We start from the raw sequence: 26,312 nt of genomic DNA on the forward strand, positions 1-26,312 counted from the left end.
ACTGGATCATTGCTAATCTCCCCTGAATGAAAGCTAACGGTCATTTAGCTTCTCCCGCGTGGACGTTTGCTCGGCGGGCTGTTTCATCCAGGTAGGCCTTTAAAAGGGCCTTCACCTCCTCCTCGGTCCATCTGTCCACAGCGTCTTCACCCATCTGGAAACAAACCCTCCAATTAAGACGTAAACTGTTTAGCCTCCAGCAGCAGGCAGCTATAATTAAATGGCGAGTGTGTTTAGCCAATCATAAATATTCCGACTCTGATTAGAGGTTCAGGAACCTTTGTGAAGAGCTAAAGTGATATTCTAAAGCTGAGCAGAGACGCACTAAAGTTTCTGGAAGTCTTACAGAAGGTGTTGATAACCTGCGCTTGACTCTTTTTTTTTTTTTTTTTTTTTTCCCTAAACTTTCTTGACTTCCACACATTTGTTCTCGCAGCCACTTTTCACCTCCCCGATGTGAAAGCGCCTTTCCTGCCGCCACCGCGCCAGTAAACATGTTTGTTTCTCTCCGTTTAAAAAAAAAAGAGCCTTTATTTCTCAGCATCGGCATGAGCAGCTATTCTTAAATGCCTTCATCATCATCCTCCTCGTCGTCACGTAATGGAGACATTAGCTGTTCAACTCTGCGTGCAGCAGGTGGGCGGATCACGTGATCCATCCATGATCACATGCTCTTCGCGTCCCGTCTCGTCTTGTCTTTCTTTATTTCATCCAACCCCCCCCCCATTAGCAGCCGTATCGACGTTCCTCACAGTGATGCCGTCCTCTCCAGAAGGAATAACACTTGTTGTACTCACAAGTGGGCTCCTTGTTCACTCGACACCCGCGACGTCCTCGCCGCTCCCACCTCCGTCTCCGGTTAACCGACCAGCGTTCGCGCAGCAGTATCGACCGCCCTCATGAATCTTTCATGGGGGGCTCACGGTGGCGGGCTGCCATCTGGATTGGCTGGCGAGATGAGGCCACTCCTACCGGCGGTGTCCCCCCACCGACCCCTCCGGCCCCCCCCCGGCCCCTGCACCGGGGTTTTTGAACCCTTCAAACACGAGTGATCCTGTTCTGCAGAGGCGCTCACTACATGTTTATCACCCCACATTAGACCCCCAGGCCCAAAACTCCTTCTGACAGGCGTTGTCCTTGGCAACAGCTTGATTCACAGCCTATTGTCCCCCCCCCACCCCCCCCACCCCTCCACGCTTCGATCTCGTCTGGCTACTCGTGAGCGCGGTTGGAAAAACATGTTGATCTTGCACGTATTTCTCTCCACAGGCTGGTGAGTCCAGTGTGTGTGTGTGTGTGTGTGTGTGTGTGTGTGTGTGTGTGTGTGTGTGTGTGTGTGTGTGTCTAGAGCACCCCCCCCCCCCCCCCCCGCTCCCTGGTGGGTGGTCGATACACAGATCTCAGTTCTGAAAATAAGATGTTGACCCATTTACCCTTCGGGTCTGTTTGACACCTGAAAGCAGCCAATCGGGGCCGAGGATGTGACGGCGTTCGACAGGAAGCGGCGAACATGAAAGCGCCGTTCCCGACACCCTTAAGGTTAAACAAGCTAACGAAAATCACCAAATTACTGCAACTCCTACTAAGCTGCTCAGATTTGCTGTTTCTACATCGAAGGTATTTAGAAACTCTTTCAGGCCGTCCTTTCTTCGCTAAGAAATCCTTCCAGGAATCGGCTCTAGCTCGACGTTCCTCGAAGACTCAACAGCCGTTTTTCGGCCGCTCCCGTCGCCTCCGAAGGGCTTTAGCATCTTAGCGCCTGTTGTTTTTGTGTTTTGCAGCAGCAGCTCCGCTTTGATTCACTCCCACTGCTCTCGCAAACCCGATTCAACAGCAGGCAGCAGGGAAAAAAAGGAAAAATCTGGTTAGCAAGTCGGGAGTGAAAATATTGGAACTGCATAAGAGCGGCATATTTCCCCGAGGGATTGGCAGAAAAGAGCGCTCCTGTATTGAACGGGGAGCATTAATTCCTCTAAACGAAGGCGGCCTTGTGAAGCCTGTTTGATGTTCAGTGGCTTCCAACACTTTCCTCACATCTAAATTGATAATGTGTCGATATTGTGTTTACAGCTTGTTCCCACCTCTTTTAGCAGCTTCAGAATCGATGATTGAAAATGGTTGAGGAGGAATTGCTGCGGCTAGCTGGAGCTTGATGGGCCCCTTTTTATCTCGCACATCCACCCAAATGTGACAGAAGTCTCACCTGCAGCTCGCTTCTCTCCCCTAATGAACGACTGCTCATTTAAATGTCTCAGCATCACACTTGGGCAGGTTGGATGAAATGAGCCGGAAGAAGGCTAAAGCTAAAATGTCCTTGGACCTTAAATCTATATCTCAGGCTGGAATTGCCGAATATTGAAGTGTAAATACATTCTTATGAATTCCGGGTTTGTCGTTGTTTTCTCTGATGTATTCTTAGACATGTCTCCCCCCCCCCACCCTGTAATCTCTGTGTTTTCTCTGTTAGCAGAGCCTTCGGGAGGTCTGGCTCAACTACCCACCACACCCCCTGCAGGTCAGTTCACAGGCGCTTTATTACTGATGTTTATCTTGGCTGGACGCGTCTCATTAAAACTCGCCTCGCTCCTGCGACACGTGTCTTTGAAGTTCTTCTGCAGGATGCATGTTGCATGTGTGGGTTGCAGACAGAGGTGGGGGGGCTCGATGTTTGGCCCGAGGCTCCCTCCAGTCTGCAGCCACCACCGGCCCACTGGGCTCCACTCAGTTCGCGGTGGAGAACCAAATCGGCTTTTTCAGTGGTTCCATTTTCTTCTTCTACATCTTTCCTCCTTCTGTTTGATTCCCCCCCCCTCTCCCCCCTCTACCCTCCTCCCCCTCGTCTCTCCCCCGTGTCAGCAGTGTTTGTTTGAAATCAGGATTTGGGCAAACGGATCAAAGATGCGGTAACAGCATTACAGTCCCGGATCACATGCCCCCCCGAGGGACCGTCGATCTTCCTCCTCTCTGATGTGTTTGTACTGGAAGTGTTTCTTTGTGAGCTTCTGGGACTCGTCTTTAAGACGTTTATTCTCTCCATTCCTCTCGTGTGCGTGTGTGTGTGTGTGTGTGTGTGTGTTTGCCTAGTCTTGCAAATCCCCCATCCACCCCCCAAATACCACTTCTTGTCTGTCCACAAAGACAAAACGTGTTTATTTACACTTTAATCCCACCCTAGCTCAGAACAGACGACCCCCCCGACTGTGGGGGGGGTCACCATGGAGCCAGGGGTCAGAGCCTCAGGGGTCGGGGGCCACCCCCAGAGCCTGGTACCCCCATCACAGCTGAGGTAGAACAGAGCAAACGTTAGAAACCCTGCAGCGGGGGCGAAGAACGTGTCTCCGTATCCCTCCTCCTCCATCAGCTGTCAGGCTCTACGCGTACCGACGCGGCTCTCGGCTTCACGGGAGCCTCGGCGGCGCTCTCGCCGGCCTCGGCTCAACGCCATGCTTTGAAGCCATTTCAAAAGTGTTTTTCCTAACGCCGTTTTGACGTCCCCCCCCCCCACCACCACCGTTTGAAGCCTTGCTGCCGGCCATGCCGACCGACAGCAGCGGCCTGCGAGCGCTGAACTCGTCAGAGGCTGTTAGTGGTGATGGGTGACATTTACACACCTTTCCTTAATGAACCACGGGAGAAGCAGCCGAACGTCTGAAGCATGACATCACCGGCGGCGCTCCAATTAAAATGCCACGTTTTCCTATTTAAAACCCAAAACAATCATCCCTGCACATCTAAGATCAGGAGAAAACCTGTTCTCCACTGTCATTTCAGAATAGACGGGACTGTTTCTGCTCCGACGCTGCGGATCCAGTGGATAATTGTCAACGTTTGAACGTCCAGCAGAAGTTCTGGATCAGTGTTTTCCGTTTTCTTTGGTCCATCCGATAGTTGTTCCACACCGAGACCAATTAGATGATTCCAATGGCCTAATTATGTGCATATTTTCCTTGGCATGTCGTTCCCCTGTCTAATGGACGCAGACAAACGACGCCAGCTCCGCGTTTTGCTTCGACCTTTGACCCCTGTGCAGCACAAACTCTGCCCAGTTTGGACCAGCGTTAATTGACGCGATGAGGGTTCTGTTTAAAAGTGCGTCGCTCACCCGCTCACCAGGTAACCTCGGTAACCCCTCTTGCAGGTCCAGGAGCCGCAGACCGACCGGCAGCTGATCGAGACGTCTCCCGTCCTTCAGAAGCTGACCCAGTTCGAGAGCTCCATCGGGGTTCTGTTCACACACGTGCGTCTGCTGGCCCGGGCCTTCACCCTGAGGACTGTGGGATTCAACCATCTGACCCTGTAAGTGCAGCTGTGCTGTGGTTCTGATGCCAGCACAACCCTCCATGGGAAGGGAATAGTGGGGGGATTTAAGGGGATTTGTGCAGTAATAACGCCTAAACTTGGAATATTTCTGGTTTTCCGGGCTCCGGCCCCACTGCCTGATGGGAAACAAGGTGCCGTTCTCTTTTGTTGGACCACATAACCGTGTTTGCAGATAACTTCCTCTGCTTTCCTCCAGTTAATTGGTGCATCTGACTGTGATGCTTCTCCCCATCTCCGCTTCCTCTTTGACATTTTCTCAATAGCCAGCAGACGTGTAAACTCTCGCAAAAGCTCCTTAAAAGTGGAAAGAGAACTTCTTGGCTGTAATAAGTGCGCGGTCACGGGGCCAGCGCGCCGTAACCCGGCTTGTTTTGTTTTATGGAGATGTAGCTAAGTAATGACATGGTTCATTCCAATTTAAAGTGTCTTGGAGTGTGAGAGTGCTACGTGCTCATCATCCCTCGGAGCTTTACAATGAAACACAATAGTGAGTTTGACAGCTAAAGCAAATTAGCCTTGGCAGCACACCTCTGATATCTTATTGGCAGGCTGCACTCTGTAATTGCTTGCTTAGGTTTGCCACAAGGACATTGCACCGTGTGTGTGTGTGTGTGTGTGTGTGTGTGTGTGTGTGTGTGTGTGGTGTACGCACCTCAACACATACAGTTCACTGCTGCGTATCTTCTAATCCATCACTTTAATGTCAAACCCCTCTTCTCTGGTGGTCGGTGGAGTCGATTAGAGGTCTGCAGGGTTGTCTCCTGCTGGGTGTTACTTTGAGGACTTTCCAGCTCAAGGTTGATATCCGTGTTTCTCTCCCGCCCAGTTGAAGTCGCTTCCTGCAGCTAAATGCAGCAGAGATGCATAAACAGGCACGGAACGCTGGCAGGGAATGCTAAAGAACAACCGGAGAGCCCAGGAAAAGTTAGCTTCAAAATTTTAGCTAATGGAGCTGAAATATATCCACGACAACAAAGCAACATCAGGGCGAAATAGCCGCTGCATCCTGATGTTCCGAGTCTTCCTGGTGGACGACCACGCTAGTAGTGATACGGGAGGACGTCCTTCTTCCTGTCTGGGTGGGGTGTGACATCACCATTGACTCTCCATGGAATTATTTCTGCTGGGAACGGGCGCGCCGGGCGAATTTGCATATCGGCTTCCTCTCCTGGCCTCCACCGCTGTGCCGTCCAAAATCTAATTAAATTAATCCTAATTTATCACCGTCTGCTTTTGCGATCAAACCAGATTAAACGTTATCATCAAACAACAGCACCTGTTGGTACATTTTTAGGCTAATTTGCTGCCTGGCGCCGGCCGGTCGACCCAGATTCGGCCGGCTGACTGGAAATTCGGAGCAGAGCAACAGCTGCCCAAGAACCAAAGGTTATCCCCAAGTAGGTCAGACGGGCGGCGCGGAGAGGGGAGGGAGGTCCGAGCAGAAGGTAGAACGGGCCCTGTTTGACCTTTGACCCCCCGCTTCACTCAGGCCCGGGGGACAGGCTGACCTACAAGAGGAAACACACAATAATTCTCTGCCATTAGTTTGTTTTTCATTTTTTCCACCTTTTCCTGACAGTTCTCGTTGGTTTCCTGGATAGTTCCGGACAGGTAAACATCTGGAAGGTCGGTTGGTGATCAGAGCGCCCGTTCCGTCTTTTTTTCCTTAAGGATTCCGTAAGGCTGATGCAAGAAGCAGAGGGGGGAAACCTCCCCGCTTCGTTCGTCTTCTGTTTACCGCAACGAAAAGAGTCTGAAATTTCATTAGATTTCATCGATCTTTTCATGTTGCGACATTTAGTCTCATCTGGCGGAGCTTTCTTCTTCTTCTGCCGCCGCCGCCGTGCTGCAACACGCCGCAGCAGGTTGCAGCAGACGCCACGTTCGCACCCTCAGTCGGAGCACGCGAGGCAAAAAAAGGGGGTCGCGACGGTTCCGCCGCCACGCTGGGGCTGTGGAAGGTGTTTGGGATAAAGGAGGAACACGCGCTTCAGCTTCCACAGCTGCGTTGGGTTTCTGCTGTCCTCCTGTCCTCCTCCTGTCCTCCTCCTGTCCCTCCATTGATCCCGTCCCCTCCCAGCACGTGATTGGCTGGAAGAGTGGGCTCCCAACAACAGCTCGAACCTCCCCTCGTCTCCTCCCAGCCCCTCCCCCGCCTCTCAAAGTCTTCTAATTGAGAGGTTCTGTGGTTATTTTTAATGTGGGATTGGGCACCGGGCGCCGTCCTCCATCTTAATGGCGCCCAGATGTGAGGAGGAGCGCCGATGAATATGTTTCTGCGTCCTTCGCTGGTACTCGGATTATTAAACTGGTTCTCTGGAAGCAGCCGAGCCTCCTGACGTCCAAAACTGTGCTTGACGCAAGTCCGAGGCTCATCAAAGCTCACATCAAAGAGCACCACGCCGGACTTTTAGGGCGCCTTTTTTTCCCCCTGAGCCTGTAAAGAAAACCGAGGCCGGCAGCTGATGATTTATGAGCGTTGTGCTGCTGCGTGAGAGCGGGAAAAACACTGAAATAAATTAGCCGGGCAGCCACGCGGGTATCTCTCCATCACTAATGGTTTTCTCCGGGGAAAGTAAATATTTAGAAATCACAAAAGAAGAGTCAGGACGCCCGTGAGTGCTCTGCGTTCCAGAACCATCACGCCGCTCCTCTGGGACAGCTTATCAATATTTACACGCCGCTGCTGCAATCGGTCGATCGCTTTGATGCCACGCAGACCAGATCAAAGCGAAGCATTTCGAACTGCATTGCATTGTGGGAATGCAGCGACACCGAGGGTACAGCTGCGCCACGTCCAGGAAGTGAGACCGCTGTTCAGAAAAGAAGAGTTTTACCCCGGGAAAGGTCGTCCGCTGTATCCGAACATCGAGTTTTAAAGGTAAAATGATGGAAATCGGATCTGGTTAAAGGGTGGAAAAGCTGAATTCATCCGTCAAATGTGCCGCAGCCTTTAAAATTCAGAAGAAGTCGGACAATAAAGCCCGAACCTCTGCTGCGTTTGATGTCAGTTCCTGCCTGCGCAGCCCTGTGAAGTCCTGACATCTTTAGGTGGATACGTGCCCCGCTGCTGCGTGCCCCCCCCCCCCCCCCCCCCCCCCACCATCCACCCAGCGCTTCCTGCCTGCCTGCCTGGCACGGCACCAGCCCACATCTGCAATGCTAATCTAAAATTCTGTTTAATTAATGACCTGCCTTCCACTGCCGGGGAGAGCGGCAGCGGCTGGGTTCCAGGCTTTCAGAAGTTTCCTGGAAGTTACCGGAGGTTTGTTGTTGGTTCCTTCCACTTCCTGTTCTGATCATCGGCCTCTGCTTCCTTGTCCAGCGGCCACAACCAGAGGATGGAGTTCCTGGGAGACTCCATCATGCAGCTGGTGGCCACTGAATACCTCTTCATCCACTTCCCGGACCACCACGAAGGACATTTAACGGTAAGATCCGGCGTTACATCCGCATGGGTGGAATCCCATTTGTCATTTAAACGTGTGCCTGAGCAGAATTCCCAAAACAGGACCCCGATCCCGATCCCGGTGCCAGCTCACCTGCCCGGCGGGTCTCGATTACACACCTTTGTCAGCTGAAGCTGTCAGAAAAAGGCGGCCGTGTTAGCGAGCGGCTCGTAACCACGCTACAAAGCCACCGATCACACTTCGAACAGAGCGAGCCTGACAGCGTCACGCCGCTCGCCGTCTTTCAATCGAGCGCCCGACTGTCGGCGACCCGGGAGGCTTCGCGCTGGCCCGAAAAGTACAGAAGAAGCTGTCAGTGGGATATTTACTCCTTCCAGATGGAAGTCCTGACGTCATTCGTTTAAAAGCTTCCTGCTGAAAGCTGCAGCGATGCCGATACCCAAGAGTCAGGACCAGGAGCATTTGAAATGGATTTCAGCTCAGGCCGAAAAAGTGCTTATTCAACCAGTGTGAGTGCGCGCGTGTGTGTGTGTGTGTGTGTGTGTGTGTGTGTGTGTGTGTGTGTGTGTGTGTGTGCGTGCGTTAAAGAGGACACATCACAGCGAGACAGGAGACAGTTGAACAGAGTTGTTTTCCCCTTCTCGTGGCTATATTTAACATGTTTTCCGTTTTTCTTTCCCACAGTTGCGAATGCACCGAACACGTCGCCGTCCGCCGAGCGCCGAGTCGCGATGCAATATTAAACGCCGCGTTTCCTGCCCTGTTTTGTTTGATGAATTATTCCATTCGGGGGGTTTTATTTCGATGTGTAAACGCAGCCTCCCGCTGTGCTCGCAGCTTCTTCGCAGCTCGCTGGTCAACAACCGCACGCAGGCCAAAGTGGCGGAGGAGCTGGGGATGCAGGAGTTCGCCATCACCAACGACAAGACCAAACGACCCGTCGTCCTCCGCACCAAGACTCTGGCCGACCTCCTGGAGTGTACGTGAATGTCGCTAAACTTCCTTTGTTCTCTTTTAAGAGGCTGCATTAAGATCAAGTATTGATTTCCTTGTTCCTTTGGCGTTCGATGTCAAAGCTGGACACTTCCCGACCGAACACGTGTTTTTCTTTTGATGCTTTTTACCAAAAAGGCCCCAGAAATGAGCCCGGTTTTTGTAGCGGCCGTCTGTTGTTGACGCCATCTTTGGTCGGTCTGCTTGCTAGAAGTTGGTCAAAGGAAAAATGACTCTGATGAGAAATCAAGCGCTAGCTTTGAAGCTAAAGCAGCCTTGAAATCAGCCGGACCGACCCGGAGAGCCAACGTGAGTAGAACAGGCCAGCAGGGGGCGCTGTGGAGGAGCGGCGGCGGAGATGTCAGGCGGGAAGGAAGCCCGACGCCGCGTCTCCCGGGCCAGCCTTCATCGGCGGTGCCGTGCCTTCTATCATTTGCTTTTCAAACGAACCTTGAAGGTTCTGTGGGGGTGGGGGGGGTCCGGGAGGGGTCAGCGCTGCAGCATATGAGCAGTGGTGCCCTGCAGCTACTGTGGGCCCTGAAATATTACCTATTATTCTTCCTCCTGTCCTCACCCTCCTCATCATGGAGATGAGTAAATGCTCTGGCAGCTAATAGAAGAGGGAGCCTAAAGGGGGGGTTGTTTGGGGGGGGGGGGGGTTTAAATCTTTTTCAGCTCGTTTGTTTTCACCGGTTCCTCTCAATTTAGCCCGACGCGCCGTTTCATGGCGGATATTCGGGGCCGTTTCCGTGAACCCTGTTTGGCTCTCACTTTACCAATTTCCTCTCTGATGGAATAAAAAAGCGCGCAAGCGTATTTTCCTTTTATTTCCACCTCGTCCCTCGCCGCGCGCGGCCCGAACTCATATCTTTCTAAATGTTTTATTTACTTTAGGCGCGGGAGAGGAGCACTTCAGCGCCTTTGTTACATAAACTAATAGCCGGCTCCGTCTCTCTGCAGCTTTTATCGCCGCTCTGTACATCGACAAGGACCTGGAGTACGTGCACACCTTCATGAACGTCTGCTTCTTCCCTCGGCTCAAGGTGAGTCGGCACGTTCCGGCCTCGGATCGCCTCCGCGGACCTTTCCTGGCGTTCCTGCGGCTTCTGGCCTCACGGAGGAGGGAGAGGAGCTGGACCACCATGGAGACTTGAGCCTCCTCCAGTCGGGCCGCCTCCTTTCCATTGGTCCGAAAACCCTGGTGCCGTTAATGTGCTCCACTTGTGCGTCCACCGGTTGGACAAATGGCTGGAGCACCATCAAGATGCAAATCAGGGGAAGTGTTTTGGGATGGGCCGGTTTCCCGAGCCCGGGCTCTGGAGATGTCGCAGTGGTCCGGTGCACCGGTGTAATTGCTGTCTCGGCGCGCCTCCCCGGGGAGAACCCTCCAGAACTGGGCTCTGCGTCGCCGGCGCTGTTAGGGAGCCAGACCTCATTTCCACTTGCAAGAGGGAAAAGTTTGGAAAACAGCCGCAGTTCCGCTCACAGCCTCCCGCAGCCGCTGGATGGAAATTACGGCGGCACGGAAAAATAAAACAAGAGGCGTAAACGCCTCATGTTCTCTTGGGGGAGGGGGGTCGGGGGGTCGGTACCCCACTCTCCCGTCAGAACCGCCACCTTTCTCAGCTCAAGGCAAAAGGAGTCGGGGTGTAGATGCCCCCCGGAGAGAGGCAAAGTGGTGGGGAGGAAAAATAGGAAAGGAATAGGAAAGCTCGAGATGGAGCAATGGGGGGGGGGGGGGGGAGAAGCTCTCTTTGTAGAAAAGTAATAGGAGCGGACAGTTCTGGATTCCACCTCAGCCATTTTATGATGAGGCCTCTTCCTTGTTAATGGAAGGGCTTTTAGAATTCCCCCCGGATAAGAGAAATGTATCAGGGCTGCTCACCTGGGAGACTCCCGACGCTCTTTACATCTGGACCGGGATCGGCTCTTGTCTTAAGTAGGCTGTGATTTGTGCTCGCAGATGGAGCGCATGTGGAAAAAATACTGAGCAGATTAAAGGGAAGAAAGCTTCAGCGGGTCACAACCAGAGTGGGATAAAAGCTTTCCTCCCCGTTTGTTCCTCACGTTTCCCGGTTTCCTTCTGTGCGTCGCAGGAGTTCATCCTGAACCAGGACTGGAACGACCCCAAGTCTCAGCTGCAGCAGTGCTGTTTGACCCTGAGGACGGAGGGCAAGGAGCCCGACATCCCGCTGTACAAGTAAGACCCCGAAACGCTCCCGGCCGCTTCCGAACAAATGGGAAAAAAGTCCCCCGATCGGGTCTTAATATGGAGGCGTCGACACAGGGAATCAGCCTGGAAGTGTGTTGTTAGGAGGGTTTCCATGGAAAATCCTGCCAACGTTCCTATGCTAGCGTGTGTGTGTGTGTGTGTGTGTGTGTGTGTGTGCGTGCGTGCGTGCGTGCGTGTGTGTGTGTGTGTGCGCGTGTGTGTGTGTGCGTGTGCGTGTGTGTGTTCTAAACGGTCTCTGTCACATAACTTCCACCTTTAATGTGATTTATTTGGTTTCCAAACTTCCAAGGACGTCCTGGCTGCACGTGTCCGGGAGGACAATCGCTTTTCAGGTTTTCGAGGCGTCGAGCGGACGGCCGCCGTGTTCCGCTGTTCCCGCTCGCCGCCGGACCCTGAGCGCGGCGAATAGCGGCGTAAAGGTCTCCGTTGTTGTGATGAGTAAACACGCCCAGAGAGACCTCGCGTGTGGCGAAAAGGTCAAGGAGCAGGGCGTCGCTTGACGGAACGCTTTTCAAAGCTACCGTGGAGCGCTGCGCTTTGTCGCCATGGAAACTGTCAAGCGGCGCCGGGCGGTGGAGGGTCGCTGCAGAGGGAGCGCTCATTTGTGCCGCCCTGCCTCTAATCAGCGGCGCCGTCCCCGCAGCGGCGGCTATTATGTGTTTTCTTCTCTAATCTCCGCCCTCTCGGCCGAGGACGCCGTTTTCTCCGCCTGACCCGGCGACCAGCACTTCCCCGGTCTCTATTACCCCTGGAAGAGCGGCCCAGGAACGGGCCCGGCAGAAAGGACGCTTTAGAAACCACGAACAAACGGCAGCAGCGGCGTGTCTATCCGTCTGTTTGGGGGGGGAAAGCGCGTGTGTGTGTGTGGTGTGTGTGTGTGTGTGTGAATTATTGATAACGTGTCATAAGTGACCGCAGAGCATTAAAAATAGATGCGTCTCCTGAAATAAGTAAATTGTCTGTGAATAATTCAGGTGACTGGCAGCGCCGGCGTGGCGATGTTTATGCTAATGTTAACATTTGCAGACACGTGCGCGGTGTTGTCAGCGAGGTCCCCACAGAGATGGAGCTTCCCCCCCCTCACTCCTGTGTGTGTTTGTGTTCGCAGGACCCTGCAGACGGTGGGACCCTCGCACGCTCGCACCTACACACGTCGCCGTCTACTTCAAAGGCGACCGGATCGGCTGCGGCAAGGCCCGAGGTGAGGTGAGGACGCCGTCGCTGGCCGCCCCCCCCCCAGAAGGAAATCAATCGATTGCTTAGCGATCGGGTCAGGGAAAGGTGGTTTGGGAGCCTCCTCAACCCAGGAGGGTTCGGGTTGGCCGACAGTAAACCTGCGGAGAAATGAAGCCTAAATCCATCAAACATCTCGCCGCCGCCGCGGCGTGGAAATCCCCCCCCCCCCCCCCCCGCTCTCCTGCTCTAAGCTGCCGATAAGTTTGTCCCCCCCGTTAGATCTTTGACAGCTTACTGTTTTTGTGTTTACATGACTTAAGCTCGCAGCCTCCTCCGCTGCTGGGCGCCGATCACACGGCCGCGGACGCAGGCGGCGACGGCGCCGGCACCCGCCGCCGAGCCGCCAATAGGCTTACCTGTCTCCCTTTATTCACATGTGCTCTGTGTTACCTGCGATTGTTTGGCAAAGGGCGTCTTTCCAAACAGGAATAAAGCACTCCGGATAATCCGCTCAATATTCCGGCTGCTCGCTAAAAGAGGACGATATGCTAACGTCTCTTTCTCTTCCTCCTCTCTGCTCTTAAAATACGCTAATCTAGCATCCAACAGGCAGAAATGGGAGCTGCGATGGATGCACTTGAAAAATGTGAGTTGTTTTCTCTCTCTCTCTCACGCACACACACACACACACACGTAAGCCCTCACAAGCTCAGTGCTGAAAATTAGCCTTGGCTGCACAGGATTCAAGATGGCTGTCAAGGAGCGGCGGCACATATAGGCCGTTTGAAGTGCTCGCCCGGCGTGGACGCGTGTGGCGGCGCCATCGCCCCCCCCCGACCGCGTCTGTCCGCTGCTCCCGCTCGGTCGTGTTTGTGCCGCCGCGGCTCCTCAGGGACGACAAACGGCTTTAAGGCGCTCTCGAGGTCGAGGCGCCATTTGAATAAGGTGATATTAAAGATGGAGGCAGGATCACGCCGCTGCTCCTCTCACCAAACAGGAAGTGACCTCGATTGGGCCAAACAAATGTGACCTTATTGGGAGAAAAAGAGTTTCTCTTCCCTTAAATATTAAATCTGTTTACGACGGAACCTTCTCCTTCTCCACGTGCACGCGTGCGCTCCCTCCCCCCCCCGTCACCATGATTGATCGACGCTCATTGGGAGTAAATGAACATTTCCTCTCTCATAAATTGCCGTTTCGTGCGAGCAGATTAGCGACGCCGCCGAAAGGTCACGCGGTTTAAAGCTCGGCGGCTGGAAACGCCCCTCCCCCTCGCACCCCCCCCCCCCCCCGCATTCCCGTTGACTTTGTCACTTCATTTAAGCAGCTCCCAGCTCGGCGCCGAGCCCGACGCGCTCTCTCATCCGCAGACGTAACCGTCGGTTTCAGGTCGCGCTGACTGATCTCGGCGCCGTTTTTTCCGGCGCCGCCGGCTTCAGCCGGCGCTGTTGCCAAAACGGGCCGCCTGCGAGGGTTCAGGTGGACGCGCCTGCTGACTCCGCCTCTCGGCCAGGACGTCTCCGAAGGCCTCGGTGTCACGCCATCCATCACGGAGCGTCTTGTTGGCCACGCCGCCGCCGCAGAGGCGTGCGCTCCTCTCCGCAGGATCCCACCTGTCAGGATCCATTTCCATGTTTTATTTAAAGGCTCCTGGACGATCCGGAGCGCTTTGACTCTCCGCGCAACATTTTTGTCTCCTCGTATCTGCCGCAGACAGGATCCAGCCGCAGAGACGCGAGACGGCGCCGCGGCGAGCCAGACAGCTCAGAGCTCGTTAGGCGGGTCGAGATCTGAGCTCCGCCGGGCCTGATCCGCCGGTGGCTCGGGCCTGTTCGCACGCCGCCGTCTGATGGCTCCTGTTTTGACAGTCTCCTGCCTGTATCCGTCAAGCCGGAATTAAATGTTAACCAAGGCCCCGACCGGGAAGAGACGGGAGCACAAACATGCGGGGCGGAGGGCAGCCGGGAGGGGGGGGGCAGTAGGACCGGGGGGACGCGTGCCGCCATGTTTGGGGCAGGGGCAAATATACATCCAAACGGCTCAGGCCTTTCCTGGAGCTGCCAGAGTCCTGATCCAGGCCGCGTTTCCCCCCCGTCCGGTGGATTCTTTCACCCTTTTAAGACCCTTCGGAGCAGCGCGGCTCCTCTCCATGTTCTCCAGGATCCTCCGGACGCTTCCAGGGGCCGTTAAACTCCTGGAAGGAATTAAATAAAAGTCCTTGTTTATTCCATCCGGACTGGCAGCCGTGGACAGAGCCACCAGGGGGCGCTGTTTCCAGGCGTGGCGTGGGCGTTAGCTACATGCCCGTATCGGAGGCGCCGTCTGAGCGCAGATCTCAGAACTTGTAATTATGTTATCAGATCTCATCGGCGCCGCGCTGGAACCAAACGAGGCCCGACTAATTTCTCCACGCAGCCTCGTTATTAGTGAACTAACAACATGAGGGTAATTTAGCTGCAATATGGGCGGCCATGTTTCCCCTCATTCGCTCAAAGCGACAGCCGCCGCTCGCCGTGACGACGGCGGCGGGCGCGTGCTCAGCCCCGCTCCCACGCTGACCTTGTCTTTCCCACCCCTTCCCCTCCTTATTTGTTCTCCTCCGTCTCCCGCCCCCCCCCTCCCCCCACGCCAGATAACTTCCCGCAGATGGCTCATCAGAAGCGCTTCATCGAGCGGAAATACAGGCAGGAGCTGAAGGAGATGAGACGGGAGCGGGAGCAGCAGGAGAGGGAGAGCGACGAGGAGGAGGACTGCAGGAAGTGACGGCGCCTTCGCTCCCAGGGACGTCAGCGGAACGCCGTTAGCCGCCGTTAGCTTCAGCGTCTCCCCGAGAGGGACGAGTTGTGGACGAACTTCCTGTTTCGGGGAGGTTCTCATTGGCTCCAGCGGGGGAACGCCCGTGAACGGCGCTACATTTTAGCATTAGCTGGTCGGAGGCTGCCGCACGTGGCTCCTCCTGATTGGTTGAACAGCATCATGCAACGGAACGCTCAGCAAACGCCAATCAACAAATTAAATTAACACATCGGCTCGTTTCAGATGTTTTTTATTGCGGATCTTTTAGACACTTGAACACGTCAAATAAATGGAGCTCATTAATAATGTAAATAAAGTTTGGATTTCTGTGTTTTCTCTCTGCGGGTCGGTTTTGTTTTTTCATGCTAACTGTGAATCGGCGGCGCTAACGCGCCCAAAACAACCGGGAGTCGGTCGTAATCGTTCCGCCACATCTGTTCACATCTGCCACTCATCCAACAATCCTCAAAACCAGCTTTTCTCCCAATCTGATTGGCTGCCTGCTTGATCTTAATTATAGATTGTTTAATTAACAATCTGGCTCCAGTCGCCTCTGGATCCGGTTCCGTAATGAGGATCGTTACCGCCTGACACCTCCGCCCGCTAGCCGACGCGTCGCTAAAACAAACCACACGGCAACATTTTTGAAGATATTTAATCGTGTCATATAAATATTCAGTACAAAATATCACGTTTTACAAAGCAGATCGATGAATGGCCGTGACTTTTTTTTTTCTTTTTTTTGGGGGGTGGGGGGTGGGGGGGGGGGGTTGTAACACTACCAAAACCTCCCGGTTAGCTTCTACGTTGACAATAACGCCACTGCTGAACCACACTGTCACCAACATAACGTACCGTTAGCGGAGGTTAGCCGACAGCGTCTACACATCAACAACCACGGAGCTACTGTACCTGGACGACGACGACATCACCGGCGACACCGTCTGATACCCTCGGAACGCCGCGCTCACGCGAGACACCGGCACCGGGCGGAGGAGAGGTGGTTCTGGTGAGCGGCGCCGTCGCCTTCCTGTGCTTCCGAAGGGTTCCGGAACACGTTAAATGCTTATCGCCGCCGTCTGAAATGGCCACTTACACAACGGAAGCTGCCAACCAGCTAGTAAACAAAAATAAATAAAAATGTTGACGTCGCCAACGCCGCCGCCGCCGCGGAGCGATTCTTCCTGTCAGGCTGGAGAATTAGGGTTCTGGTAATTATTCCATGAATGTCAGCCTCCTCGCCGTTTGGCCTTTGCTAACGCCGCTAGTTTAGCATCGCTACTCTTTGTCCAGGACCGTAATTTGACAATATTGCTTTTTTTTTTTCCTCCTTTCCTTTCCTTTCCCAAATCGCATTAACGGGCCGAACTCTCGCACTTCCCCGCTGCGGGATAATGTCCTGACCTTCTCTCTGAGCCGAGGACACACCTCTGCGTTGGAAAACCTGATTCCGCGCCGCGCAAAAAGGTCAGGAACCCCTCGTGGAAACGGCTGCTCGTCCCTCAGGAAATCAGCCGTGTAAAGGCTGCGCGCTCCGGCCCGGAGCCGGGAGAGCTGCCGGAATTCTCAGGGAAAACACGGGTGGCCTTTGATTTGTGGCGCATTCCCATAGCTGGAATTTAGCGTTCCGCGGTCGGGGCGTCCGCTGGTTGTGTATCACTCCGCTGGTGGATCTATTTTCTCGCCCCCGTTTGTTCGCGGCCTCATGCGTGAAATGCGCCCGGCGTGATTACCGGCGCGGTTCTGACCCGGTCTTCCGTGACACATTTCCGTGGTGGGGAGGACGGGAACGTCCCAGCAGAACCGGCATTTTTTTCTCCTTTTTTTCCCGCTTTCATCCGTGTTTCCGAGAAAAGAAAGAAGATCTGCGCGGCAAAGAGAAGCAGGGAGACGAAGGTTCTGACGACATTCAGCACAACGGTATTTGGTTATCGGACCTGCAGCCGACGCTCCGCCTAGAAACCAGAACCTCGGAGGCAGAAGTGGGGGGGGGGGGGGTCAGAACATCTGTACAGCGTATTGTAGCATCACCATACGGACACAAGCTAAGATAGAACTCACGATACGCAGCGAGTTTTTGTCGGAAACACTGAAAATACACCGGCGTGAGCGGCGGCGTGCGGAACCGCCGCCCGAAGTTCCCACGAAGCTCCAAGATTTGGAAAAAAAAAACTAGAAACGGGAGCGACAGTTGAGCCGGAAAAACCAAAGGAAATAAACCAAAACGCAGCTAACACTGGACACACGAAGCCTAAATGGTCGACCCGGCGGCGTTGAACCGGCGACCCGGCGGCGCTTCCTGTCACGGTCCCGGAAGCACCGCGGCGTGAAGTGTGTTCGTCCGCCCGCCCTCGCCGGCGCCGTTAGGACTCGCCGCCGCTGTCCTCGCCCCCGTACATGTCCGCCAGTTTCTTAAAGCGCGGCCCCCACTCGCTCAGGTAGTTGTAGTCCTGGTCGCCCTCCGTGGTCACCGACTCCAGCGAGCTGAGCGACTCCGCCACCGAGCCGTTGCCCTCGTAGGCGTAGGTGGCGAGGGAGTCGTAGGGCGGGGCCGTGGGGTCGCCGTCGTTGTCCTGGAGCCTCTGGCTGATAAAGTCCCTCACGTCCCCGTTGTTGTCGTAGGTCGGGGGCGGCGCCGGCCGGCGGAGGGGGGGGTAGAAGGTCTCCGGGAGGATGTCCCGCCTCTGCTTGCTCTCCTCGATGGCCTCGGGGTTGCGCAGCGTGCCGATATCAAAGGCCTGCGTGTCCTCCTCGCCGCCGCCCTCGTCGTTGTAGCTGACCACGTTGTCCCGCACGTCCTCCTTGGAGACGATCAGAGGCTCCTTCTTCCTCTGCCTCCGCAGGGCGGCGAACAGAACCACGATCACTGCGGGGAGGGGACAGAAACACAGGTTCTGGAGTTAGGCCACGCCCCTCAGCCTGGAGGCGTCGGCAGGGCGCCGCTGATGCTGGGGGACTTTGTAGATCAGAGCGGATGCATAATGCATCACTCGCCCTAGCTAATAAAAGCAAACGGCGCTGGGGACGGCGTTAGCGTAGCATCTGAGCGCCCTCGGTTAGCTGGGAGGAGCTAAATGTCGGGGGTCGTCTTTAACGGAGACCTAACAGACGCCGCCTTCTTCACCTCCGATGCATCTTTAAAGATGGGAACCGGGTCCGCACGCCTTTTAATGGCGAGGTCCCGGGGGAGCGTGGCGAGAACACGCCGCGCTCCTGTCCGGAGCATTAGCTAACACGCCTGGAACATGTCGAGCGGAGGTTGCGTTCCCGCCGCCGTTCCCGAGCTGGACTCACTGAGCAGGATGATGACGCAGAGCAAGATGGCCACCAGGGCGCCCGTGCTGAGGCCCGCCCTCGCCGTCAGCGCCTCGGCGTTGCACAGCTTCATGTTGCCCTCGCGGTCGCACGAGCACACTCGGACCGTCAGGGTGTTGGTGCTGCTCTGCATCGGGAAGTCTCCGTCCGAAATGACCACCGGGACGTGGTAGACGCTCTTCTGGAGGCTGTTGTAGCCGTTCCTCTGGGTGAGGATCCACGCCGTGTTGTCTGGAAAGAATAGTGGTTACCACGGCGACGCGGCGGATAAACAAACACCACCACCATGGGTCGCTAGCTAACGCCGCGCTACCTTTGTTGTCGTGGACAGAGAAGTTAGCCTTCCCGGCGGCCTCCGGAGCCACTCGGAAGAAGAAGCGGTGCCCGGCGAGCGGCTCGTCGGGATCGGTGGCGCCGATGGTTTGAATCCTCTGAAAAGGAGCGAACAGGTAAAGAAACTCGGACGCCAGCCGGAGGACGCCGGCGCCGCTGCGGCGTGCAGGAAGCAACGGAATAAAACATTTTTCCTCCTGAGCTAATGAGACCCTGCGCTGCCGCTAACGAGGGTCTTGTTTATTCCCACGGCCACGCCCACCTGATTAGCCTTGGCGTTCTCGCAGACGAACGTCTCGTAATTGGCGGCGAACGCGGGAGCGTTGTCGTTGACGTCCAGCACCCTGATGAAGACCGGCACCCTGCTGATCTGCTGAGGGTTGTCTGGGGAAAGACGGGAGGCGAGGTGAGCGGGATCGCTGAAGCTAGCCAAGCTAAACCGGATGTGCGGGACATCCGGAGGTCGGGGACTTACTGAACTCCGTGGCCATGACGGAGATGTTGTGCCAGGCGTTCTCCTCGCGGTCCAGCTCCCGGAGGACGTAGACCGAGCCGTTGCCCGAGTGGATGTTGAACACTCTGTCCATGTCAGTGCGCCAGTCGATGGTGTACCTACGGAGGAATGGAGGATTCTGGGTAAACTAGCAGAGTGGGCGGGGTTTGTTTCCCTCCATCGTGGTGGGGTTTTATTCGCCGCTAACCTCAGCTAGCTTTCCTCGTACCTGCAAGTCAGCCTGGTTTCATTTTCCAGGGGGGCAAAGTCCTGCGCGGCGCCGTGTGACCGGGAGTCTATTTTTTCTCATTAGCTCGATGCTTTAGCGCGTTACACAGCCTAGCGCTCTCGGACAGGCCGTCCTACGGTGACAAATCTATCCAAGTCCCTCTCACGAGCGAGCCGACGGGCTATCCAGTCGTGTTGTTTCTCCGCGCCCCTCCGACCGCAGCAATACATCAGTGTGATTAATGGGGGGGGGGGCAGGAGGGCCGGCGCGAGAAGGAAGAGCCCCTGCAGGGAGATGGTGAACCCGGAGCTCCTGTTGCTACACGAGGAACCGACGTTAGCACTCGGCGCTAACCGTCGGGAGTTTTACCGCCAAACTATGGCCGACGTTCCTCCACCCGGAGATATTTTCGTGCGCGTCTGCAGCCGTTGTCGAGGGCTGGAAGCTCAGATAACCATCTGATCGCCTCCCTCGCGCCAGGATGCCCCCAGGCCTCCCCCCTCGCCCCCCCCCCCTCGCCGCGCAGCTTTAAATGCCACCGGGTAGCTACCTCCCTGACGACGAGCGATAAAGGAGAATGATATCATATTTGACACCAGCAATAAAGTACTGGAACTTCAACCTTGAGAGGCGACTCCCTCAGCGCGCCATAAAAATGAAGAAAGTCTTTGAAAAAGAGTCGACGCCGCGCCTCGCCGCCATTACCGCCGCATAATGGAACGCTCGCCGGATCTCTGCGAGCGAGGTCGTGGAAGTGGGCTCGGCTCGGACGGCGGATAACGAGCCGCTTCTCCAGGAACTGCGCCGACGTGGTCTAAAGCTTTATAGAACACAGGCGGCTAACGAGCTAGCTGAAGCCATCCGTACCTGATGGGGCTGCGCTTGTCGTCCAGGTCAGACGCGCTGACGGCGCCGATGACGGTGTTCTTGGCGGCGTCCTCTTTTACCTCCATGATGTAGCTGGGCCGTTCGAACACCGGCGGCTCGTCCACGTCCTCCACGGTGATCTTGACGCTAGCCTCGTCCCTGAAGGGCCCCATGGAGAAGAAGCGCGGGTTGAGGTGGACGTTCTCCACCTGCAGGCGGAGGCCGAACTGGTGCTTCTTCTCGAAATCCAGAGGCTGTTCCGAAACAAGGGAATCTCCGTTAGCGTTGGTTTGTGCCGCGGCTAACTAGATCAGGTCGGATTTGATGTATTAAAGCGCTCCTCGTTCGCCGTTGCTAACGAGACAGTTGACGGACACCTGTAGGTTACCGTGGTGATCATTATTTAATGTCATTTAACCTTCAGTAAAGACGTGTTTGTGTGGAAAATGTCCAGGAAGTTAGCTAACAGGAGCGCCTCCTCCTGCTCTTATTGAGCGTTTATGCTAAACAACCCAGGCGAGACGTTTTGCTTTCTCCGTCTTTGATTTCCTGATCTCCGCCACACTCCACGAAACAATCAATCAGAGTCGGCGGCGGGCGCCGGCCGGGCGACATCTGCTCATTTCGCTCGAATTTCGGTGGTAAATGAAGAGATCAGCACATCAGATTAGAGCAAACGGACGGAGGAAGTGCGCAGGGTGGCTCCATGATGGAGAGTGTGGGCTGGAGATAAAACATCTCGTTTTCTCTGCCAGGGCCCAAATATGGAGATAAAACGCGGCTACATGTAGAAAATAACGTCCAAACTGGCGACCAGCGAGAGGATGAGTCACACGCTGGCTTAGAAATAAAGTTACAGCAGGTAGCACATACAGCTAGCGTTGGCCGCTAGCGTTAGCTGATAGTTTTAGCGTTTGTATGTTTGCAAAACGTTCAGGAATGACAGAATTATTGGAAGCAATGTTAGCTAGGTACGCTTAATGTTTGGCAGTGGCTAAGATTGGCTAGCAGTGGCAGCATTAGCTTTTTAAATTGACTTTTAAGTGTAAATGTATTTTGGAAATTAACCCTTTCTAAACCAGCCTTTAATTGAACTTCCTGCTAAACGGTTTGATTTTAGCCATGTGCTAACTGGAGCTAAATTAGCTTTGTTGCGCGTTAGCTCCCCACGCAGGAATCTTAGATCCTGTAATTAACGGACTTGATTAGCAGCCAGATTCCGCCGCCGTTGCCGGTGTTTCCCGCCGCCACTTGGGGGTCGCTGGCGAGCTTTTTCCTTTCATCTTTCTTTTTTTCCAGCCTTTTTCCCGCTGAAGGCTTCCCTCAGCTGATGGAAATAATTGTTGACTGGTGCATTTTAATGACCGCTCGCCAGGCAGCGAGCGGGAGCAGCTGGATCAGAGCGCGCCGTCTCCGAGGCTGCCGACCGCACACATGAAAGGAGCCCGCCGCTCCGACGGTCGGAACCAGCCAACGAAAGCTCGGAACTCCACGCGGAAGGAGGCGCTTTTCCGAATAATAACCAAGCGCGAGTCAGCGGTTTTCTCCGGCCTCCGGGTCGAGGATCGTTGAGCTAGCGGCCGCGTCACCGCCACAAACGTCTGCCGGCTTTGAAGCCCCGCGGCTAGCAAGGAGCTAAAGCGGGACAAGCCTCCCTCAAGATAAGCCCGGGTAATGAGGAGGCTTGTAAGGCGCCGGCCCGGACACCAAAGAGAAGCCAATTATGTCACCCTCCATTTAGCGATGACATGATGGAAGCTATCGATCGGGAGCTGCACAGATGGCGCTTGATAAGGCATCTGCCAGAATCCGGCGAACGCATCGGAAACACGCCACCGCGCAGCCCCGGACGCCACGAATCAACAGGAGTGTGGGCGGGCTGGAGCCCAACCACTTCCTCCTGTCGGGGAATAACGACGCAAAGCTTCCGCGTTGAGGAGAGGTTAGCATCTGAGCGGCTAACTGTCTTCAGGCCCTCCACGCTTGTTGGGCGTTAAACGGGCGCCATACCTTCAGACGGTTTCGAGTAGCGACGGCGAGTCGGTGTTTAGCCCGTTTCAGTGACCTTCACCGACCTTCCTCAGCACGATGACGCCGTCTTGCGTGCTCCGGTTGGTGGCGATGTCGAACACGCCCGGGCCGTCGCTGCCGATGATCCTGTAGTCCATCTCCGCGTTCTCGCCGATGTCGGCGTCCAAGGCCCGGACCACGCCCACCACTGAGCCGGGCTCCAGGGATTCTGGGACTCTGAAGTCATACAGGGCTGGAAAAAGAGAGGCGAGTTTGATCGTTTGTTTGTCCGGGACCCTCATCTGGGGGGGTGTACTGCAACTAAAAGGACAGTCGATGCCTGGATTTCTGATTTTGTTCGGAGTCCTTGAAGGCACCCCAGGGGAGCCCTGGTAGCATCAAAAACTGGGGCTGCGCGTTATTGAAACTTTCAGTCCGTATCGACTCGGAGGCTCATGAATAAAACTTTGTGAGGACGGACGCTGGACTAGCTTAGCGCAACTGCCCCGTAGCATCAACAGAGACAAAACAACACACAAATGAACAGCAACAATGCGACAAAAGCAGCCGCCAACCCCGCACGAGCGGTCGCGGCTGGGCGCGCGAGGCTAACTGCTGCCTTAACTCGGCTAAGCTAACGCTTTTGCTCAACTTCTGCCAACGATCTGCTCGTTCAGATCTCCGGCTCGCTAATGTTGTCAAATAAACTCGGTAGAGTTTGAGATTTGAGAGCAAATTAGCCACTTTCCCCCTGTCTTAAGCCAGTAAACTGGATCCCGGAGGTGCGCGTCCGACCCTGAGAGCGGCGAGCGGGAAAGTGTGGGAGAAGAGAGAGTCAGAGTCAATAAAAGAAAGTGAAAGGACGGAGAAGACGTGGGAGATTTAGCGGCGTAGCATTTGCAGATCGGCAGCGGCCGTTCCGTTCAGCGGATTTCATTTCCCTCACGTTACTACAAGCGGTATCGACTCGTTCACCCTGACGGGACATAAATCCCGAGCCGATTTATCGAACTTAAACCAACGGCTGCTCCGTCTTCTTCTTTATTCCCTCCCATGATTTCCTTCCCTCCACAAACTGATGGGCGCCCTCGGCAGCCGAGCCGGCGCGTGGATAAATAGGCGGGATAGCGGGCGGCGGCGGCGCGCTACACAAACAGCCCGCAGAGACAAACGGCGGCGGCGCGCTAATAAAACACGCTGACAGTGTTTTGGCAGCCGCCCGCGCACAAACGCAGGAAGTATCGCTCCCTCGGAATGTTTGGCTAGGCTAACAGGTATTAGCATTGGGAGGAGGAGAAGAGGCATCGCTCCGCTGGACAACAATGATATCGCCTCCTGACACCCGGCCTCCTCCGGGGGGGGCCCGTTCCAATATCTCATCCGCTTTCTCCCCCTTTCAATCTCCCCCTCTGTCCATCCCTTCCATCACGCCCCCCCCCCCATCATATCCATCACCACCTCAGCGGACGGGGGCGGGGATGACAGCATCTGTCTCCCTCGCACGCTCACCGCTGCCACCTCTCGGGCCCATGTGTCCCATCCCCCCCCCCGGAGCACGGCAGGAAGTGGGAGACGGTAGGATGACGGAGGGACGGGGGGGGGGGGGGTAAAGCTCTGAACCGAGGATTACGGAGCTGATCTGGTGCACTTTGCTGGACCCTTTTGCCCGCTCATATGGCTCTATGTTTAATTATTACCCCCCCACCCACACACACACACACACACACACACACATAATCCAGATTCATTTGAAAACTGAGACCAGATGGACGATTTTCCGGACTCACTCTTGGTGAAGCGTGGCGGGTTGTCGTTGACGTCGGAGAGGGTGATGCTGACCGTGGTGGTTCCTGAGAGCCCCCCCATCTGCCCCGCCATGTCCTTGGCCTGGATCACCACCTGGTAGTTCTCCTTGACCTCCCGGTCCATGCCGGGGAGGGCGGTCTTGATCAGGCCTGGAGCGATAAACAAGCAGAAATTGCATTTCTCCGACTTTCCGAGCGTTTCCGAGCGATTCTTTCCAAAGAATTTGGCATCAATTATCACGTCTTTGGAATTAAGAGTCTTTCATTGGAGCCGTCGGCGTGCCAGCAGCCGCTTGCCGCGGCGGTCTGAAGCGTCAGATCTCTGCCGCCGCCGCAGACAGGACGGAGACGCCGGAGCAGTAATTGGTACAATATTCCAAAGGTGCGCTCCGTCTCCCATCAGAGCCGCTCTTAAATCCCGTCTGCTCGGGAGCGTTTGAGTTGGAGGCATCATTAAAAAAAACCAGAGCGGCGGGAACGACAAAACAAAGTTTCACCTTTGAGAGAAACTTTGAGGCTGAATAGATTTTAGATTTGTAGCGATGAAGAGGCCGGCGTGGCGTTCGGCTGTGATCAAACCGGCCCGGAGCGGCGCTCCTTTATCCCGGCGTAGCCACGCTAACAACAGGAAAAACCGCCTCCCTTCCTTCCCACTTCCTCCTTGATGAGTGTTGAGACACAGAGGAGGAAACAAATCCTGCTTATAATGTGATGTCCAGGCATGTCTTTGTGTAAGAGGGGATGTCAGCTTACATCCCACATGTGGGATAAACCATATTACCGGTAATCCCTCCGCTAATCTGCAAATGGCTTTTTTTTTTAGTCGTTTCCCTTTTGTTTGAGGGGGAAAAGACATAAGCGGGATGCGTTCCAAAGCGCACATTAATGATTAAAACTAGCGCTCCGCGGCCATAAGTCCTCCTCGTCCGACGCTCCGGGAGGAGACAAACCCGCTTCAGGCCGGCGGAACTCCGACCGTTTGGCTATTTCTGCTCGGCTACAGGTGGAAGCCGGAGCGGGTAAAAAAAAAGGAATACCGACGGGAATCTGGGGTGGCGAAGAGCCGGAAAACAATCGGTGACAGGAGGGATTCCAAAAGTTGGTGAATAAAAAAGTAGTAATTATTATTTAGTAATTAGTAAATATCTGTTCCTGTCTGCTTAGCTAGCTTAGCGCTGCGTTTGCTCCGCCCCTTTGTCTTCGTCAGACCTTTAGAAAAAAAGTTAGAGTTAAAAATCAATGTGTTGTTGATGCTTCCTCAAAAGTCCTTGAGCAAAGTTTGCGCGGAACGTTGGCGTTTGCTTCCCTCGAGGTGAAACCTTCTCCTTGATGCCGTCCTCCGACGTGTCCTCCGCGTAATGAGAGCGCCTTCGCCGACGCTCCTGAATGCAACACGAAACAGAACATCGCACGGTTCGGAGCGGGGAAGCCTGGGCTCACACCTGTTTCCGGGTCCACGGAGAAGTACGGCTGCCCCTCCAGGATGCTGTAGACCACCCTGGCGCTGTTCCCGTAGGTGGCGTCGTCGGCGTCGGTGGCCGTGACCTGGATCACCGAGGCACCTGCAGAAGGAGGAAGGAGGTTTGGATCAGCGTCCCCCCTCATGGCGTGGCTTTACCCTGATACCCCGATACCCCATCGATCCGCTGAGTGATCGATCACATAATTCCAGGAAATCTCCGTGAGCGTCCAGCTCCAGAAGCTTATTAGTGTCTCCACAGATCTGGAGCCTCTGAAGCCAAATATCTGCTAGCAGGAGGACAGACGTGATCCGTTTCCTGTTCCAGAGAGCGCGGCCGAAGCCCCGTTTCGGCAGAACAAAGCGAAGCGGTCGGCCAATCGCCGAGTCCCAAATGGCGCCTCGCGGGGCCGAGCGTTGCCTCATTACACGCAGAAGGAAATTAATTGAGTAGAACTATTTAATGGCAACGAGGTATAAATATAGAATTGTGTGACGCGATAACGGCCCCGCGGACGTCGTTAATTCCATGTCATTTGTGCGGAGCGTTTTGGTGAAGCGGGCGAAGGGATGCGGCGGGAAGAGGGAAAAGTCGGAGAGCGGGGAGGGAGCGGCAGCAGATTCCTGGGCGAGTCCAGCCGACCTTGACGCCTAATACCTTTAACGAGGGAATTAGAGTCAAAGAGGCTTTTCTGGAGAGAGATCTCAGCGATCCACATCAGCCGTCAGCAACTTTCAGCCGAAGACGCTTGTGAGGAATAACCACAGTTGGGAGTGTGTGTGTGTGTGTGTGTGGGGGGGGGGTGTGTGTGGGTGTGTGTGGGGGGGCGAGCCACCCGTCAGAGAGACAGGCGTCCCTGGAGAGGCCGCCAG

At 55.1% G+C, this 26,312-nt stretch overlaps 2 protein-coding genes across 2 annotated transcripts in view; one reads left to right on the forward strand and one right to left on the reverse strand.

Annotated features, from left to right (window-relative positions):
* drosha (drosha ribonuclease III) overlaps window positions 1-15,266 on the forward strand; it is a 50,677-nt gene extending 35,411 nt beyond the window's left edge. The window contains 9 exon segments of the mRNA XM_057012605.1: window positions 2,471-2,515; window positions 4,139-4,296; window positions 7,646-7,751; window positions 8,568-8,709; window positions 9,684-9,766; window positions 10,820-10,923; window positions 12,065-12,107; window positions 12,109-12,778; window positions 14,765-15,266. Of these exon segments, the coding sequence (XP_056868585.1) occupies window positions 2,471-2,515; window positions 4,139-4,296; window positions 7,646-7,751; window positions 8,568-8,709; window positions 9,684-9,766; window positions 10,820-10,923; window positions 12,065-12,107; window positions 12,109-12,219 (792 nt within the window). The 3' untranslated portion in view covers window positions 12,220-12,778; window positions 14,765-15,266.
* A 301-nt stretch (window positions 15,267-15,567) lies between these two features.
* Window positions 15,568-26,312, reverse strand: part of LOC130513690 (cadherin-6-like) — a 32,376-nt gene continuing 21,631 nt past the window's right edge. The window contains exons 4-12 of the mRNA XM_057012606.1: window positions 25,423-25,542; window positions 23,963-24,130; window positions 22,241-22,428; window positions 20,166-20,419; window positions 19,052-19,188; window positions 18,839-18,960; window positions 18,557-18,674; window positions 18,223-18,474; window positions 15,568-17,794 (exon numbers count right to left, since the gene is read on the reverse strand). Coding sequence (XP_056868586.1) covers window positions 17,292-17,794; window positions 18,223-18,474; window positions 18,557-18,674; window positions 18,839-18,960; window positions 19,052-19,188; window positions 20,166-20,419; window positions 22,241-22,428; window positions 23,963-24,130; window positions 25,423-25,542 — 1,862 coding nt within the window. The 3' untranslated portion in view covers window positions 15,568-17,291. The remainder of the gene's footprint in view (window positions 17,795-18,222; window positions 18,475-18,556; window positions 18,675-18,838; window positions 18,961-19,051; window positions 19,189-20,165; window positions 20,420-22,240; window positions 22,429-23,962; window positions 24,131-25,422; window positions 25,543-26,312) is intronic.

The sequence above is a fragment of the Takifugu flavidus genome, chromosome 17 (assembly GCF_003711565.1).
Source record: "Takifugu flavidus isolate HTHZ2018 chromosome 17, ASM371156v2, whole genome shotgun sequence".
In the NCBI taxonomy this organism is placed as follows: Eukaryota; Metazoa; Chordata; class Actinopteri; order Tetraodontiformes; family Tetraodontidae; genus Takifugu; species Takifugu flavidus.